The sequence below is a fragment of the Hippocampus zosterae genome, chromosome 5 (genome assembly GCF_025434085.1).
Source record: "Hippocampus zosterae strain Florida chromosome 5, ASM2543408v3, whole genome shotgun sequence".
In the NCBI taxonomy this organism is placed as follows: Eukaryota; Metazoa; Chordata; class Actinopteri; order Syngnathiformes; family Syngnathidae; genus Hippocampus; species Hippocampus zosterae.
In genome coordinates this window covers 13,436,505-13,455,607 of record NC_067455.1, presented here as the reverse complement: position 1 = coordinate 13,455,607, position 19,103 = coordinate 13,436,505, and the positions used below count along the sequence as shown (strand labels likewise).

Sequence of the window (19,103 nt, the reverse complement as noted above, 5' to 3'; positions counted from 1 at the left end):
GTTACACTCACTCCTCGATGCAGGGCCGTCCTGCCCCACTTGTCTTTGGCTTCCACGCCGGCTCCCTTATTAAGCAAAGAATACACACAGTCTGTGTGTCCACTTAGAACCGACAGCATCAAAGGGGTTCTGAGAATTGAAACACACACACACAATACAAAAAGAAAAATATTGTACATTGACTCACATGATCGACCACAACAGCGAATAAAAAAAGAATTACTTACTGTCCGTTACCGTCTTGAATGTCCACTGCACTTCGAAGATCAGCATTTCCGATCAGCAAACGTAAACATTCTAAATGACCATTAGTAGCTGGGAGGGATTGATCAATGTGCATAATTGTGTTAGAGTTTATACATTTCAAAGAACAAAGGTAGAACCACTAAATGATTGACTCCTATACCTGCAGCATGAATTGGGGTTCGCTTTAAGGTGAAGTCTTTGACCAAGATGGAGGCACCCTGGTTTATTAAAACATCCACACACTCCACATGCCCCTTAAATGCAGCCAAGTCGAGAGGTGTTCGCCCTTGGACGTTTCTCACATCCAGATCCAACAGAGACTGCACCAGGACCTCCATGGCTTGGTGGTGACCATGGTATGCCTTCACACCGCAAAATATTTGTCCAAATATTAGATTAAAAAAAAAAGGGGGCAAAGAGAAAAATGTTTGCAGTGCTAAACTTTTGACTCACAGCAAGGTGCAAAGGGCTAACTGGAGCTCGTACTTCAGCGTCATTGAGGATGTCTGTCCCTGAGGTTTCCATTAACTGATATTACAAATAAGAATAACAAAAAAACTGAATAACAGTGGTTGATTGGCTTTGGAGCACAAGATCACATTAATGCACAATACATTCAAATACAGCATTTCCTCAAAGAGTGGCCAAAGGCACTTATACTTCCCGCATTTATTCAAAGGGTTTATTTGAAGGAAGTTTCTATTTTTTTTGGCTTCCCTGATTTTAAACTTCATTCTAAGCACAGTTGGACACTAAAGCCCGTATCCTGGCCAACTGAGAACTGTCCCTTTTATTTTTATAATGGGAATTGAATGTGTGACCACCTCACATTTGTGATTTATATTTGTGTGTTCTTTTACACTGGTTCCAATCAAAAACGCAATTGCAGTTGAAGCCGCAAGTTGTGTAGTTGAGTTTTTCAAATGACAAGCCAAACTTTTTTTTCAAAGTGTGGCTGGTCCTATGAGGTTAGGTGCGACTTGTATACAGTACAGATTAGATAATTAGAACTCAGGCTGACATCCAAAATCCCCATTATTTTAGGGGTTGATCCCAAATTATTTGGTGAACCGACAAAAGAAAATACAAAAAAAATTGAAGGCGCGAGTCCCATCATTCAAAACAATATATCCCCAATTGCCCATATTTGTATTTATTGTCGACCATGGCCTTTTCCTACAGCAAATCGTGCAAATCATTGTGCATTTTGCGGAGGCTCTAAAGAGGATAGTGTTGATACAATAAATTGAAAGACGGGGCTCGCTCTGTTTCATTGAACGATCCCGGCGTGGTGTGCATCGCTCGCGAAAATTCTTTGCACAAGCTCCACCATTTCATCCATTGGTACATATGAAATTGTAAAAATGGTGAAGTATTGTCTCGAAACAGGCATGTGCAGTTGAATTCCTTGCTACATTGCTAAAAGGAATTCCTTCATATGTCAGCCATATCCTATGTCAAAGCTCTCCCTAGCCCGTGTTCTAGAACCAGGTTCGAAAAGGTTCTGAGGATGGGTTCTCTAGTGACCAGATGGTCTTGAAAAAGTGTAATGGAAAAGGACAACACAGGGTGGAAACTAGGCTCCTTCGGGGTGGAACCGGTGCAAAGGGGCAAAATACTCAACCAGCCTGAACAGTACAGCCAACACAGACGAACACAAGCACTCTTGCAAAATTACACCAATTTAAGTTTGCACTTTATTGGCTGTAAGGTGCTGTAGAGTTAGTTTTTAACGCGTGTTATTAATTTGGTGACTTGTTTATTTTGGGACAAGTTCATGTCAGGCTAAGTCTGTGTTAAAAACGATGAAAAAAATGGATCTCTAGGGATTAGTTGGACAATGATCCGACAACGTATCAAGGAATGCATTCATTAGCATGGATGCCATTTTTTGAGGATATACCATACATACAGTACAGACAATTCACAAATTTTACTCACCGCATCTAGAGGAGTTTCACTCGCAATCTAGAATTATTGGAGAAATTAAGCAATACCATTCTCAGTATTCATAGTATTGGTGCAATGGATTTTACACAGCATGCAGTCAATAGCGATGCCCTCACCAGCTCCAGACAAAGGCGATGTCCATATGCAGAGGCATAATGCACAGCATTGTAGCCTTGATTGTCCCGGATCCCTGGATTTGCATCATTTCGCAGTAAATATTCCAGGCACCTGGAGCCACAACAGAGATGCTTTAGATCTGAAATTCAAGCATTTACTGTATTTTTCTGTCACACTTTTTTCATAATTTGCCTGGTCTCATGAGTTACACTCAGGTGCTCATGTGTGAGTCTTGTAAACATTAAAATTACAGCTCAGGCTTGAGGCTAAAACCCCTGTTCCCTAACCCAAGTTGTTTGTTCGCTGCAGTCAAAATGGTTCGGCACCAGGGATTTTGGGTGCAAGTCTGATCTTTTTTGTTCTTGGTTTTTGAAAAATACATTTCCACAATAAATGTGACTTCCACGTTTTTTTCTTCTTCGTGACACATTTTTTGACAGGTGCAATTTATATATTGGAGCTATTTATAGTCTGAAAAATACTGTATTTATGATACAACAAGAATAATATAACAAACTTTAAGGTTTTTCATCACAAAAAAATATTGCGTTTATAACGCTCCTTTTTTATGCACAGAAATGAAAAATGGGTATGAATTTTAATGACATGACATTTGTTGGTTCACCATTACTCCATGCTAAGCAATGGTCAGAGGATTACTGACTTTCCATCTGTGTCAGAAGCGGCAGCATAGTGGAGCGGCGTGCACCCCCTCTCATCAACGTCATTCACGCTGGCCCCTGAACCCACCAGCGCAAACAGACACTGGTAGTTACAGTTGGCAGCGGCGTAGTGCAAAGAAGTCCTAGAAAGGTAAACGTTGCTTAGCTGGCTGTTTAAAACCAACTAAATGACGACTGACGTAAGAGAACACCACTATTAAATATCATCACAAACCTGCCAAAGCTGTCCTTTTTATTGAAGTCGGCCCCTGTGTTGAGAAGTAGATTGAGACATTCCAGGTTCCTGCAGAGATTAAAATCAATGATAACATGATAAATGATTGGCTTTTATAATTAGGAGTGATTAATTGACTGGAGTATATGTTTAAATAAAACAAAAGAAACTAATGAAGCTGTAATGAACACTCACCCTCCAGCAGCTGCAGCATGCAAACAAGTCCTTCCAAATTCATCAGGAGTGTCTATATCAAAACCTGATCAGGAAAGGATGATGAGCAACAATACGCCACTATAGTGAATGATTACGTTTCATACCGGAGTTACCTGAAGATAGAAGCTTTCGGCAGCAGTCAGAGAATCCACTCAGAGCAGCCAAATGCAGTGGGTACATACCGTGGACCCCTCGCCTGCAGAGATTTATACAATAATTTGTTGCCCTCGCTTACGCAGTTTATCTTTCTGAGCCTCGCCTTTTCGTCCATTATTATTGTCAGTGTATCATGCTTTCTTTTTTTACAGTAAAATACAGGACTGTGAATGGAAAAGATACAGTGTAATAATGAATAAAATGTGATAAATGAAACAAAAAACATATTGTAAACAAAAAAAAACTAATAAAAGACAAATGAAAATAAACACTTCCAATTAAAATCAACCTCTACTTTGGAGATACTTTGATTGTGGTTATTTTTGGAACGTTCCGGAACCCTTGAGATAAAAGACGGAACACTGTAATGTGACTAGGATATTAGAATTTGTTGAGTGAACGTGTAGTTTTATAAAATGTTTTAAAAAGTACTACAAATGCAGCGAAACAGCAAGGACTGAGATGGACGCGGTGGAACATAGCAACCTGGAACACGGACAAACGCAATTAAAAAGTGTCCACTGGAATGCTATTAGCCAGAAAAGATGGCATATCCACAGAATGAAAAATCCTCGATGGTGTGAAGATAACTAATTTACAACTTGTGCTGAGACCATATATGTTCTTTGGTACTGCTGTCTTGGTTAGCCACAGACTGAGATAATCGAGGGAGATAAGATCAGCTCCTTAATGTTCTTGTGAACATTCACATCGAATGACTAAGATAATCAGCTTCTGTAGAACTTTTAATGGTGAGGTGGAAGACGGACGTGTTTTGGGTTGTAGTTTGCAGTAATGTAGACGTGTGAGGTGTTTACATTATTATTTTGTTTACGTTATTTCAGCTTCACAAGGGGGAAAATTACTGTCAAAAACTTAATTGGATGCAGTGCAGCTCGACTGACTCCCAACAACAAAAATATAGAAACTGTTAAACAACATCCCTGATTTATTTTTTAATTGATTGTGAGACCAAAATATTTAATTCCACACTGGTGAACTGGCAAATGCCAGATGCAAGGTGTCTAGAATCCTTGCACCATTTATGGATTAACAGGATTTAATCTTACATATCTTCAGAATCATTTGGACCGTTTGATTTGGAACTTTTTTGCAATGTATTTGGTGCATTTGTGGTCAGGGTATACTCACTTGGCCGTGTCAGCTCTGTGGGCAATGAGCGTGTTGATAAGTAGCTCGTGACCATATCGTGCAGCAATATGCAGTGGCGTATTTCCATTCTTATCCTCACAATCAACCTCAGCACCTTAAGTGGGGTTAGAGGTTGGAGGCGGGGGAGGTAAAACAAATCAACCTTTTGAGGCAAAGTTATGCACTTGCTGCTCGGTTCCAGTCCAGTGAGAAACAACATTCAAACAGTTTTGGACGAGCTCACCGTTTTCAATGATAGCTAGAGACCTTGAGAATCTCCCATGGATTGCGGTCATGTGAAGAGGTGTCTTTCCATCCTTACTCTAAATTAAAACAAAGCCGTGGTGGTGAAAATGTGAAGCTTTTCAAAACAGCTTTTTGGATTAGCCTGCAAATGTTGAATAGGTAAGTAATTGGACTTGTTTGTTGAGAGATTTTTACTCTAATCTATGACGCTTTTTCAATTAACTTATAGCTAGTTCTTTGGTGATGCGCTGATAAAAACGTTCACACACCTTAATGTTGACATCAGCCCCATTGCAGACAAGCAGCTCAAGACATAGCTTGCCTTGCCGGGAAGCAGCGGCAAAGTGGAGGGGAGCAAAGCCTTTCTCGTTCACCTGGTTGACATTCGCCCCACACTCTATGAGCTCATTAACCACCACATCCTGACCATTGTAGCAGGCCACATGAAGTGGCGTGTTGCCATATGTATTAGGCTCATTGATCTGAAAACCAACCAACACGCAGAAGTTTAACTTATAATCACAAACACGTTGAGATATGGAACAGTTGTGATGCTTTTGCATATCTGCTCTTTGAAAGAGAGAATTAATCATACAGCGTAGTCGTGGGTGGAACTTACATCCACCCCCAGGTCCAGGAGGTATTTGACAACAGTGATCATCCCACTGGAGGCAGCTGCGTGCAGAGGTGTGTATGATTTCTTATCTTTGCAGGCCACTTCGGCACCATGAGACGCCAGCAGCTTTATAACCTCAATGTGACCTGTAGGTATATCGCCAATATAACATTTTTGTATTCTTTATGAAAGAAGCACTTCTATGATCAAAGCATCAACTGAACTATTACTAACACAAGGCTGTTGTCTGATGAAAATCATGATGATAAAAAAGTTTTACTAATTTACATCACTAAGCATGTAACAATACAGTCTCCAAACCGAAAATGGCTAAACTTCAAGACAGGAACCTTGAAATGATACAAATTGGAATACTTCAAATAGAGCATTGTGTAAATACTACATTTTCAATAACTAGTCAATGTGTTACAGTATATACCCCATAGCATACACTCCACGTCTTGAGTCACCAAAATATGTGTTATCATCATAACCGGATGGCCATGAAGCAGGGCCATCGTGAATTTGGGGAAAATGTGTTGATTTTCAGCCTTTCTGGGCCCGTTGCCGATTAGTGCGATGTCTGCCATACGAATCCCCCTCTACCCAGTCGTATATTACACAAAGACGTGTGACGGGTGCTATTCTTCCCCGCCGTCGACAATTACATGTTGTCATGTTACCACTCCCTGCCCGGATTAAATGCGTCTGCTGGACTGAGGGTGCAAATGTACATTTGGATGCACCCTTCAACAAGCGCATTTACGGTCCACAATGGAATCTAGATGTGCAGGTTACACTGCAGCATCCAAATTACGGTTACTCTGCTGCTATATGATCGTTGTTTCATCATAAACCGAAAAATACCGTATTTTCACGACTATAAGGCGCCATTAAAAGTCTTGAATTTTCTCAAAAATGGACAGGATGCCTTATGGTGCGGAGCATCCTTTGTATGCGCTGAGTTCCAAAATCTGACTGACAGCCGACACGCTGTTTATATAGAGAAAAGGCGGAAGTGACTGTGGCCAGGCATGTGGGAAAGAAGTCGGCCAATCGGGGAAGGGTGGGCGTGTATATATACATATATGGAGAGGGGAGAGAGAGAGAGAGAGGACAGGCAAGCTGGGGAGCAGTCCGCCAATGGTGAAGGGTGGGCGTGTAAGTGGACGCTAAAGGGACGCCGCAAACACGTACCAACACCTGTATAGAGTGTGGCAATGTGCATTGTTGCAAAACAACTCCGGTTTTGGTTTCTAAGAACCCCTGAAAATAAATTCGACAAAGAGACACGCCCACGAAGCTCAGTTCAAACTTAAAGCCACCGGTTATGCTTTTGGCATGCGTGCCCATCTCACAGCAGCGGTGAAAATCCAAGTCAAGCACATGAACTCTGAGCTTGCCGTTATTCCCGGAGGCTTGACTAAAGAACTCCAACCGCTGGACATTGGCATCAACCGGGCGTTCAAAGTAAAGTTGCGAACGGCATGGGAACAATGGATGATTGATGGCAAACACAACTTTACAAAGAGTGAGAGGCAGCGCTGGGCGAGTTACGCCACAATACGCAACAACGCGCTGCCACCATGTTTCGCTCTGTTCTTTACTTTCAAATGTGGGAAAGCTTCACACGAGAGAAATGTTGACTTTGCTGTTGCTGCTCCTTCTTTCCACTCAGCAATGCGTAGCAACTCACACTAGCATGTGATGCGTTCAATGACAACTGGGATGTTCAGTCCTCTGCGTCTGATACAGAGGATGAGGACTTTGATGGATTTCTGGGTGATGATTGATCGAAAAACGTGAGAACATTGTACGATGGCTAAATAAAATACACCCAAACTCAGTTCTGCTTTCGTTGCCTTTTTAAAAACGTGTTTTTAGCTTGTATCTGTATGTCTTGGCATGCTACCGTATGCTTCAAGCTAACATGTTAGCGTGCGCGCATGCATGCCGTATGTTTAAGCTGGCGTATGTTTTACCACTGTAAAACTGCGCCCATTGGTACACTGCGGTCTGTCTATGTGTAAAATACAGAAATCACCCATTAATGAGACTGCGCCCAACCGTACGGTGCGTCGAATAGTCGTGAAAATACGGTAAGTAGATTTCTTCCCCCTTCATTTTTTTCCCACCAGACAACGTTAACAAGGAAATTATAGGAGTCCACGGAAATTTTACAGAAATAGTACTGTACAACATTATAGTGATTTAAAGGAAATATGGTTCTGGTACTACATGTAAAACATACACATCTTCATGTCATTTTCATCAATAGCAATGATACGTGTTCTTTAAATACATTTGATGCTCAAAGTTATGGTTCTATGTTACACAAATCTACAATTACATAACAGAACAAGTGGATTTATTTTTACCCATGTAGGCTGCCCAATGGATTGCACGTCGGTCTTTCTTGTCAAAAGCATTGATGTTGGCCCCTCGAGAGAGCAAGAGCCGCACCATCTGACAGCATCAGCAGGGACAGGGGGAGAAGAAAAAAAGAAAAAAAAAAAGAAAAAGCAATGAGTCATGGGGTGATCAACACAAATAGAACGCTGCTGTATTTTAACAGTGGACATACTGCGAGTAAAAATCACTACATGGTGTCATAAGTTACTCTACATAGAAAAAAATAATTTGATTTGAAAAACATTTTAAGTTACAATCATTTGTGCTAGATAACTACCATTGTTTTGACAGTACATTTTAAAGTGCGTTCAATGCTAATGGAGGAGTTAATCAATAAAACGTTAATGATGGGAATCATGTTAAATTAAAGCTGCAAATAACTTCAATGATTGCATTTCCATTTCAAAAAATGGTTGGCTCAAATTCTCTGTCTCCAAGCTTTGCATGGATCGTATTTCTACAAGAACTTATGATGCTGTAGTCCCACCTACCACCTGTGTAGAAACAAGGTGGCGTATGTGTGTGTGTGTGTTACAAATTGTATCCTCAGGAGACAATAACCTGTGGCACAGCTATGTCAAAGCAACAAAAGCTGCATGTCAGCTCAAGCACTAAAGCTCGGATGGCTGATTAAAATATAGTAAAACTGCTATCATGGGTCTAAATACATATTCTTATTCAACGTTTTGTTCATGTTTAAATGCCTATTTAAAACGCACTTCTTGAAATGAGCTCCATTTTTTTTTTGTGGTTAATGTCATAAGAATTATGCATAACAAAAGTTACAGGTAATCTTATTATTTATTTATTTCTTTTTTCTAATCATATTACTGTACTTATTAAACAACATTTAATTTTATATTCGAGTTGAAATTAGTTGTGTTATGTCTACTTTGGGAGAATTACCAACATGTTCGTGTGAGGTGGTTTTCATAGTGTGACAAAAAGATTTGGGGTAGATAAAAAATAAAACAAAGGTTGGGAAGCACTCGATTAAAGCCAGACACACTCAAAGTCACCGATACCAGAGGAACATGGGGATGGTGACCCAAAGTGGACTAATAATAACCTGCCCGTGGTTAAAAAAAATTAAATAAAAAATAAATAAATCAATTTTCACAGGATTACTTAATCAATAGAAGAATCAAAGTACTGAATTCTAAAAATATTGGTTGGTTGCAGCCTTAATGTATAATGCTCATTGCATTAGCCTAAAATAGATGCAATGTGTCAGTAAATTGATGGTGTGGGACGGAATATGGGATGACAGAATCTTACAATGATATTCACATTCGTCAAAGGTTAGATTAGCATGGCGCAGTCTTGAGGAATGGCTTCAGAGATCCCAGATTTTACCATTTAATTTCTATCTTTCGGGACATTTGATGGGCACAGCATATCAGGAAACAAAAATTCGATTATTTCAAGCAACGTATCGCCAACGCTATTACAGGCTTAATTCCTGCTGTGAAAATACATATTAAATCAGCAGTTAAGGACAGACCAAAAGGTGCTATCAAAACAATAGCAATCATGTAGAACAGGGGTGCCCATTAGGTCGATCCTGATCTACCGGTAGATCTAAGACAGGTCCGAAGTAGATCCGAGGAGTGTCGAGAAGAAAAAAAACAACCATTTTTGCGTCTTTGTACATCTCAGTAATATATTTTTTGTGTTAATATACACTGCACACTAATAATCTTATCAGTCTCATTTTCACAAAAAAATATTAAAAAAATTAAATAAAGCAGGTAAACCTTAAATTTACAGTGGCGCGTGATTACATCACCGGAAGTTGTTAGCGCTCAGCAGTTTGCAATTGCAGCTTGTGATCAGAGCTGCTGCGCTCTATCTTTTATCGTCATGATTCTCATTCAGAGTTTGCTTCGTGTTCAATTCACCGAGGGCCCAGGGAAGCACTTTAAAACGATACGTGTGGGCTACGATAGTTAACAGGCTGCAAAAGTGCGCCGCATGCCTCCATTTCAGGCTGTTTCTCATCATGGCGTGCGCGTGTGTGTGTGGGTGTGGGTGTGCGCGTGCGCATGCGCGCGGCGGTACGGGTAGATCCCGGGAGGTTAGTTGATCGAAAAGTAGATCTTCGATCCAAAAAGTTTGGCCACCCCTGATGTAGAGTATATTATACATAATAGTTTTCAGTAAAAAAACAAAATGTATTTTTCCTATGTATGTAAACAGATGAGACACCCTGCATATGAACTACACCGTTTGCAGGTTTAGTCACTGGCTCTAATCCATTGGATTTGAAAATAGACTGTGCTTTCAATGACCAACCATGAAGTGGATAGTTCTGGAATGGGCTGAACCCACATAGGTATTTCAATTTAAGACAGGGCCAGGACAATTTCTGTTGCTACATTGTAGTTTAAGAATAGAGTGCTGCAAAAAGAACAATTGAGTACCTCCGATTGAATAATTAATGTTTTACTTCAGTTAAGTAGCTTGACAAAGCCTAAGGAATTAATGCTTGATTCGACCAGGCATTTCCTCCCCTAAAATAACTACCGGTAATCCACATGAAAGTACATTCAACCGCCAAGTTACTTGGGTGCAGCATGCACTGAATGTTAGGGCAGCCACTCCTAATGCTGAGTGCATAATATAGAAAGAAGGTACTGAACCCAGTTTATAAACTATGGATTTCATCATTTCAACATTCTTTGTTCATGTGATTCTTGGAAATGAGATCTGTTGAAAGCTCCGACATTGGCACGTGATTTTCCAACTACAAAGTGATGGTGCATGAGATGCATCAGTACTGACTGACACTGAGCATTCATTTAAACATCCGTTAACAGTTATAGTGCAGTGTTGCATTGCAGCTAAATAACATCACAAAACTATTCAACTTTTAGTACGATTCTATACCACAGTAATACACAGACTGAGTTGTTGTACTGGTTCATATTAGATTGTGTATTTATGTTGTGGTTAGTGAATACAAGAGTGCCAAGCCAGGTACGAGTACAAAAAAGTAAAGTGAATTATTTTGTTAGGAATCAACAAACTGGTCCAGCACGATAAGGGTCGCTGTAGACACATTGATAAAATGGATGGACACCCCCGTTACCAATTCTTAAGCAATAATAAGAGCCCCATTGTTACTTACCGGTAGTTCAAGCTTTTTAATAGTCCCTACTCAGCAGAGCAAAAACATAAACAACCAGCAAAGAGGATAGTGCGGAGACTTTGTGTAAATTCCACTTATCGAGGCATTTCTAACCCAGGCTAAACTTAGCTCTTTCCCGAGAGAAAACAATCTAAAGCAGGGGTGTCAAACTGATTTTTGTGATTTTTGTCGTGGACCACATTCTAGTCACGGTTTCCCTTGGAGGGTGTTATGACTGTGAATTTTGTGAAACCATATCAATGTTTAACCAGCTCAACATATTACACAAACAACAAATAGATGGATAACTAGTTTTGACATCAGAAGTCAAGAATAATGGATTGTTCAAACATTGTAACTATAACATTATATCGATAACAATTCGAAATTTTGGTTCAGACTTTAGCATGCATCATGGAAGTTGACATGCTTTCACGGGCCACATGAAATGATGTGACGGGCCAGATGTGGCCCCCGTGCCTTGACTTTGACACCTGTGATCTAAAACAGTCTTCCTCAACTGGCGGACCGTGGATCCATGACCGGACCGCCGACCTCCTCTTGGCAAATTGTAAAAAATAATAAATTATAAAGTGATTTTTACGTTATACATTTGATTTTTTGGACTATAATCTGCGCATTACCGCGATCGCTTGTTAAAATTATCCGTTGTATTCTTTGCGTGCACTATCGGATGTAATGCAGAGGACCGCAGCAGCGCGAATTTGTGTGTATAATGTTTGACGAACTTGAGACCCTGGCTGAGCAAGGCATGTCGGCGATAACGATGCGCTGATTGGCTCCTCTTAACTTAAGGTGTGCCCATACATAAGCGCTAGCACGCGTCTATCCCAATACACACGCATTCAAAATGGATGATTGTGTCAGGAAACAGACGCATGCGCGACGCCACAGTGTGCTCACAGCTTCAACCCAGGAGAGCCGCACACAGACAATTAGACAAGACGAATCGCGGGAGGTTTCGATTGTGTGCAGTTTGCTCCCGTCTACCCGGGGATCTTTGCAGCTGTTTAACAGCAGAACACCGCAACATGGTAAATGGCGTCCTCAAATAATATTTGCATGCCTCAGACATTGCATTCACCTTAAGCGGAAGAACAGCACTGCACGTTGCTGTACTCCCTTGAGTCAGTATTTAAGATGGTTCTTAACTTCTCCTGATATATTTTTCAGTGATTTCAGAGGGGATGTGAAAAGGGGAATTGTACAAATGAAAAGGATATTTTTGTATTCATGTTTAGTATTTATTTTGGTAAAATTTGTATTTTGTTTTTGTTAAATTAAGGGGAAAAAGACTACTGTTTAACAAAGTTAAAGTAAAAATGTCTTATTTCCCTAAAAGGGCCATTTCTATTATTAAGCAGGCACAACTTAAAAAATAAAAGAGTTTCTGTGCCTCAACACAGTACCTCTCATTATTTGCTGTGTACTGGCAAATTGAATAATTGTTATTTTCATGCACCCCATTATTGGTTGGTTGTGAGGAGTGTTGATTTGTATAAGCTTGGCTTGACCATACTAAATGGGCATATAGCCCTGCTCCCCATGACCGCCGTGCATGGGACCGGACCTTGGTCTTATTAAAAAAAAAAACAAAGTGGACCTACAGCATTTCTAGTTGAGGACCACTGATCTAAAGGCTTTCAGTCGAGATGCATCACTTCATTAAGACTTATTGCACACCAATTACGATGTTCCTATTACCCGGGACACCAACTGGTGTTTTCTTACAGCGTTCCAGTAAGAGCACAATAACAGGTGTTTACGTGAGTTTTTCAGCAAATCGCTTGGCATAGGTTCCACAGAAAAAAAAAAAGCAAATGCGTGAAGTTGTGTAAGCCCTGAATCGCAAATAGGTGAAGCTTCATTGTATTACCTCCAGGTGACCACTGAAGGCCGCATGGTGCAGTGCAGTCCGGCCAGCTCTGTCCGATACATTCACATTGCTGAGCAGAGGGACGAGTGCTTCGGCACAGCGGACTGCTTTGTTGGCTGCGGCGATGTGTAGAGGCGTCTGCCAGTTCTTGTCTCGGGCATTCACGTCTGCAGAGTGTTTCAACAATACTTGCACGGCCTCCTACCGTAAAAATATAATCAACAAAATGTCATAAGTTGACAAGTTAATTATTCTCTGGGGCGTACAGTCGTTTGTGTGTGCGCATGAAAGAGTTGAGGGACATTCTCATACCTCGCTACAGGAGGCAACAGCTCGGTGCAGAGGAGTGAGCCACTTGCTATCTTTGGCATTTACTCTGGCACCTACAGTAAGTCAGGGGACACTGGCAGTCAGTCTATTTAAGGACACAAGAGTGTACCTTGCAGTTTGTCACAAAATTGAACCTTGGTAGAACTAGTCAAAATTCATACAGTGTAAAACCTATAATTATACAGGGTCATACAAATTGGAAAATAAACAATTTTCATTAAAACATACCTTAATTCACACAAAAACTACAAAGTTGGAAATACCATTTGTGACATACCACCCAGTTTAATGAGATTTACTAAAGTCTCGTGAGTTTTGGGGTTTTTTTCCCCCCTGTGGAGCTACCACAGAAGAGTGCCAGTGATGGTCAAACATAGAACCCAAAATGAACCTTCTTGAAAAATCGCAGTAATATGTGGGGTTTCACGATCTACCAGTACAATTCACAATTCATTCATCAAAACTGTACCATACAACATCTTTTGAGTAAAGGGTAATGGGTAAACAAAAAATAGTGTGAAATTCCACTGAGAGGCTAACAGAATGAGCACAAACTGAGCAAACTGAAAAAAACAGGAGTCTGCAATCTACATTACGTGTCACACTTCAGCATACCGCATACAGCTTCAGAAAACAGGTGAGCTCTGACTGGCTGTTACCTGAGCTCTGAGCAACTGTGATGTCATTTTCAGTTGACAGAAAGTGGCAAAATGGCTGCCCCCTGAGATGGACACAAATGGGTGGATTTTGCTGCTTATCTCCTATTCCACGTGCACATTAGTCAACAGAACGCTGTGTTTACAATAATGGAGGCGCACAGACCATATTATTGTCAAAAAAATTTGGTGGTTGACTTCTCCTTTAAATGAGTACAGTTTTGACTCAGTACAAATCACGAGGCATATTAGTATTTGAAAAAAGGGTGTGACTACAGAAGTCACGTCATACAAAACTCACACCACCTACTTTGCAATCTACCGCATAACTGTGCATATTTGCAGTTCAAAATGAAAGAGACCTGAAAGGATCAGAAGTTCTATAATTTCTGCATCTCCTAGGTAGGCAGCAGCATGGAGTGGCGTTCGCTTCTCATTGTCCTATAAAGAAAGAGAGACGGGCTACAGTAATTCAAGGCTTCTAATTTGTGGTGAAAAGAGATCAATTTTTCAGCTCCACAAAGAACACCCAAACAATTAGTGGAACAAATGCAGTGTGACACCGGAACACGAGGTAGAAAAAAAGACAAACATCCCAACTGAAGTCATGAGGAATGCAACAAAATAAATACCATGTAATGCTGTTATTTTTTACTATGAAAATCAATTAAAAGGACATGATAGAGTATGATTTTCAATCATAAAAGAAAAAAAAGAGTGGTGATTACCTGGCCATTCACGTCCTCTTTTTTGAATATAAACGAGCGCACTTCATCGGGGTCCGCGTTGAAAATTGCTTTCAGCAAAGCAGGCTGTGGAAGGAAAGAGCATCAATTTATTCTTACAATGTGTTGACATGTAATTGCAGTAGTTCCCATGAAGCGAAAGCATCCAAATGGAACAAATGACAAACTAACCCTGCAGACCTCAGCAGAAACAAAGTTTGTGGGATCCTCACTCTCAAGAATCACTATGCACACCCAGCTCATCTGTTCAATGTCAGCAATCCAACATGTCATGTTGAGACATTTTTGTTGCGACAAATTCAGAGCTGCTCCAGAATTTCACATCCGAACCTCACTTCCATTCCAATTTGTCCCAATTTCCATATTTTTTTACATTTTTATTGGGATGTTAATGTAATAGGGTAAGAAGAATCATGCATACTGTTCAATTACACAACCCAATTATTCTGTAGTCATTATTGTTTGTAAATCATGCTTTCAATATTTTTTGTTGTTAAGTATTTATCGCAACAACCTTGTAACTGTGCATGCAGTTGCAGCCTGAATAAAAATATTTGAAATTTCAGTGTGCCATTGTCAAATATGTGTGCGTGTATGAATGAATTTGCCTTTTCCGATTTAGTTTTCAATGTTGGTAAAGAAAACAAGTGTATTCAATTTCATGAATTAGATCTCAATAGTCCAAATTATCTACATCACTGCAGCGGCAGCAGAACATCTTTCATGTCAAGGCAAAGCAAACTCAAGGGAAAAATAATACAAATTACAGTAGTCACAGAATCCAGATAATGTGGGAGCAAACGTTTTCCCAAACATTTGCAACCTTGAACGAACCATGATGATTTCTAACATGAATTTTATTTTTTTCTACCTTCGCCAACAGCAATTATTCGCCCCTAAGTGAAAATTGGGGCTTTAATAATACTAGACAATCATGTTGCTCAGAAACGTTCATGAAAATGTGCAGGGCACAAAGGGTCAAATGAAGCTAACAAGTAGGCAGTTGTGCTTCTCACAGTGTCTCATGTTGACACGGTGTGTGGGATAAATCTGCGTTTTGTTTTCAGCTGTGCAGTTCAGCTCAAGAGCTGCAGGAGATTTTCTGTACTCGTCCAGCAGCACAACTGCGCAGCTCCTTGCCCCATTCAGGGCCTTTGAAACAGTCACCATAGAGACAGCTCTTAAAGCAACCACACTGAGTAACAGAAGATCACTTCAGCACCTGATGACATGAGGCATACTTAATGCGCAATACAAGAATAAGTGCTTTCAATAATTTGTACAGATGACACACTCTTTTGAACAAGTGTTGACCAAATACGCAAGTAATAAAAAAAAATTCTGAACAACTATGGACACTTGCATTTTTGAAAATAGATATTTGGGCCAGCCTTTAAATCAGGAGAGTGGTATAAACATGTTATACTGTAAACAAAAATGTCCCAGTAAAATGGTATCAATGGGAGGTTTTTACCGGTTTATTAAAAGAGAGTAACAAAGTAATTGAGTTGGCGCCATCGTGATGTCACAATATCGATCAATTTCTACCCCACATAGGCTCATTGATTGTACCTTATTTGTTTACAAATGACGCGATGACGCAGTAATGCAAAAAAGCCAACAACAGCTAAAGAGCTCACCATGAAATGTCACAAACATTTACACGTCACAATCAGTAACTCAAATTATGTTGCCATGGTAGGCGTCCCCAACAACGTTTCGAGAGTGATTTACAAATATTCAAAATTGAAAGCAAATATTCAGGCCAATTTACAACAGTTTTGGATATAGCACGTTCACAAGTCAAACCCGAGATTATGAGCTGTGAGGAGGGGACTGGCTAATTATTGGAGATAACCTGTCCTGTTAGCAGGTTGGGACTCATTCTGGTTGAGCATGGGTGATGGACATTGCCATTACGACAGAAGCTGGGCTAACTACTTGCGATATGGCCAATGGACGTACAGCATTTGATGTTAAATTCAAATTCAACTGAACGTTATACGAAAAGATTCGGAAGAGCTACTCCATTATAGTCCGCTGGGAAACTGAAATCGAAGCTAGCAGTCAAACTTAAATTTCGCTTTTGGCATAGCGCTCTTACCTGGTCTCGAATTTTGAGAACCACCATATTTCTGTGGTTGTAAGTGTTCTCATGCAGACGCGTGAAGGGCTATTCGTCTCCCTTCCCAAACAACAAAGTGATCTTGTTGCTATCACTGCCGCTAGTCTGCTGGAGGCCTAGCGTGACGTTAGCTTAGCTACCTTGCTAGCCCCCTGGCCTGATTGCATGCAAGTCAAGGAGTAGCGGAAACTCCATAACATTACCGCCGCCATATTCTACCTTCCAAAAACAAGCATTTTCATTGGTCAATTTGTTTCCCATGTTGAAAAAAGGAGGTTATTGGATGTTGATCCCTGACGCATTTTGCCTGGGTCCTTATGATTTGACCATAAAAAAAAAGATAGCACCTTCAAAACTTTGAAACTTGTGTTCGCATTTTAATGTTCACAATATTTCTTCGTTTTATTTTCGACCACTGGATTTTTTTAATTTATTTTTTTATTAATCTATTTATAATTGTAATGACTTTGTTCATTTCGATGTCTGATGGTTTTCTGTGTGATATGTGACAATTTGTAAAAAAAAAAAAAGACCCAAAGTCTTTCTTGCTGTGCAACTTCCTTTCTGCTATTCTTTGGGTAATGGGTAATTTCCTGAAGATGTTCCAATTGAATTTTGGTCAGAATCCACACGACGATTCATCCATTGTTACAATGGCTATTAAACTCTATTGTGCATTTATTTAAATTGCAGGTTCAGAAGCAATGTATTTTACATTTGACAGGAAATAAAATCGAATTCATTTGCCCAAATGCTTATATCTGTCATGCGTATATCTGTCAAATCCCATCAGATTTCCGCTTGTTTTATCTATTACTCAACAAGTGTTTTATGGATTAGTCTCACGTTAAAATTTTAGACAAAATTTGGTCGATTGTCTCCGCCTAGAGGCTGTTAACTGAACTACTGATTTTTGAATACTTTGTATAAATTTCTGGCGGCGGCCCGGTGACCCAGTAGTTTGCGTGTCGATCTCACAGTGCAGAGGTGCAGGGTTTGATTCCGGCTCCGGGCTTCCTCAGTGGAGTTTGCATGTTCTCCCCGTGCCTGCGTAGGTTTTCGCAGAGCACTCCGATTTCCTCCCTCATTCCCAAATATGCATTGCAGGTTCATGGAACACTTTAAATTCTCCTAAAGTATGAATGTGAGTGAATGGTTGTTCGTCTATGTGTGCTCTGCGATTGGCTGGCAGCCGGTTCATGGTGTCCCCCGCCTACTGCCTGAAGACAGCTGGGATAGGCTCCAGCTACCCTTGTGAGGAGAAAGCGGATCGGAAAATGGATGAAATGTCTAGTCAGCATGGTGGTTTAATCATCATGGCAGCATCACGTGAGGTTTGGGATTAGAATCTCCTCTCTGTGTTTTTGCATGTTCTCTATTTTGCACACGTGGATTTCCGATATTTACACTTTTTCCTCCCACTGTCCCTCATTCTAAAAGCATACATGTTAAGTTAAAATTTGTTTCGTTTATTGAACGTAAAACATATACAGTAATAATTTGAGATAAAGTAAGGTATGTAAAATAGTAAAAAGGAAAGAGAAATCAGTCATCATTCAACACAGTTATTATGTTCATGGGGTAAACTAAATGTTCAAAAGTGTGAAAATGATTCTCCATGTGTCTATGACTGACTGGCAACTAGTCGGCAGGTAAACAAGGTCCTTTAACTTGTTTACATCTGTGGTTAAAGCCAAACTTAAGAAGTAAACTATGAGACAGTAAACAAAAGCAAAGCAACAGCAAAGAAAAGACCATCATCTAGTAAATAAATTTCATCCAAATGTTACTTTTATTTAGACTTGTTCCTGCTTAATTATGAGTGTGATGTGCATTGTTCTGAATATGTGTGGATTTTATTTCATGATCGCCTGACTGTGGATAGTATGATAAAGAATGACACACACACAGCCACCCATGGCCACCTCTCAGTGAGGTGCAATGTCTCGTGGCCACTACTCTGAAAGATTTCTGGCTACATTCAACAAGTCAAGTCAAGTCAAGTCAACAGTATTTATAGAGCACTTTCAAACAGCCATCGCTGCATACAAAGTGCTGTACATGGAGCGATTTAACATATACAATAAACAGTAAGACGAATCAGTAATAAGTAATAAGTAATAAGGCGGTAGAAAGCACCAAGCAGTAAAACCAATAGCAAATCTAAGTCATGCTGAGTCAAACGCCAAAGAATACAAGTGAGTTTTGAGG

At 40.1% G+C, this 19,103-nt stretch overlaps 1 protein-coding gene across 1 annotated transcript in view; it reads right to left on the bottom strand.

The window, feature by feature from the left end:
• Positions 1-17,128, bottom strand: part of ankrd28b (ankyrin repeat domain 28b) — a 35,627-nt gene extending 18,499 nt beyond the window's left edge. Inside the window, exons 1-20 of the mRNA XM_052066811.1 lie at positions 16,872-17,128; positions 14,750-14,833; positions 14,384-14,462; positions 13,348-13,418; positions 13,036-13,236; positions 7,975-8,062; positions 5,600-5,742; positions 5,250-5,462; positions 4,979-5,057; positions 4,735-4,849; positions 3,540-3,622; positions 3,406-3,469; positions 3,211-3,279; positions 2,978-3,118; positions 2,313-2,424; positions 2,188-2,214; positions 700-774; positions 407-608; positions 228-315; positions 12-129 (exon numbers count right to left, since the gene is read on the bottom strand). Of these exons, the coding sequence (XP_051922771.1) occupies positions 12-129; positions 228-315; positions 407-608; positions 700-774; positions 2,188-2,214; positions 2,313-2,424; positions 2,978-3,118; positions 3,211-3,279; positions 3,406-3,469; positions 3,540-3,622; positions 4,735-4,849; positions 4,979-5,057; positions 5,250-5,462; positions 5,600-5,742; positions 7,975-8,062; positions 13,036-13,236; positions 13,348-13,418; positions 14,384-14,462; positions 14,750-14,833; positions 16,872-16,898 (2,079 nt within the window). The 5' untranslated portion in view covers positions 16,899-17,128. The remainder of the gene's footprint in view (positions 1-11; positions 130-227; positions 316-406; positions 609-699; positions 775-2,187; positions 2,215-2,312; positions 2,425-2,977; positions 3,119-3,210; positions 3,280-3,405; positions 3,470-3,539; positions 3,623-4,734; positions 4,850-4,978; positions 5,058-5,249; positions 5,463-5,599; positions 5,743-7,974; positions 8,063-13,035; positions 13,237-13,347; positions 13,419-14,383; positions 14,463-14,749; positions 14,834-16,871) is intronic.
• Between the last annotated feature and the right edge of the window lie 1,975 nt (positions 17,129-19,103).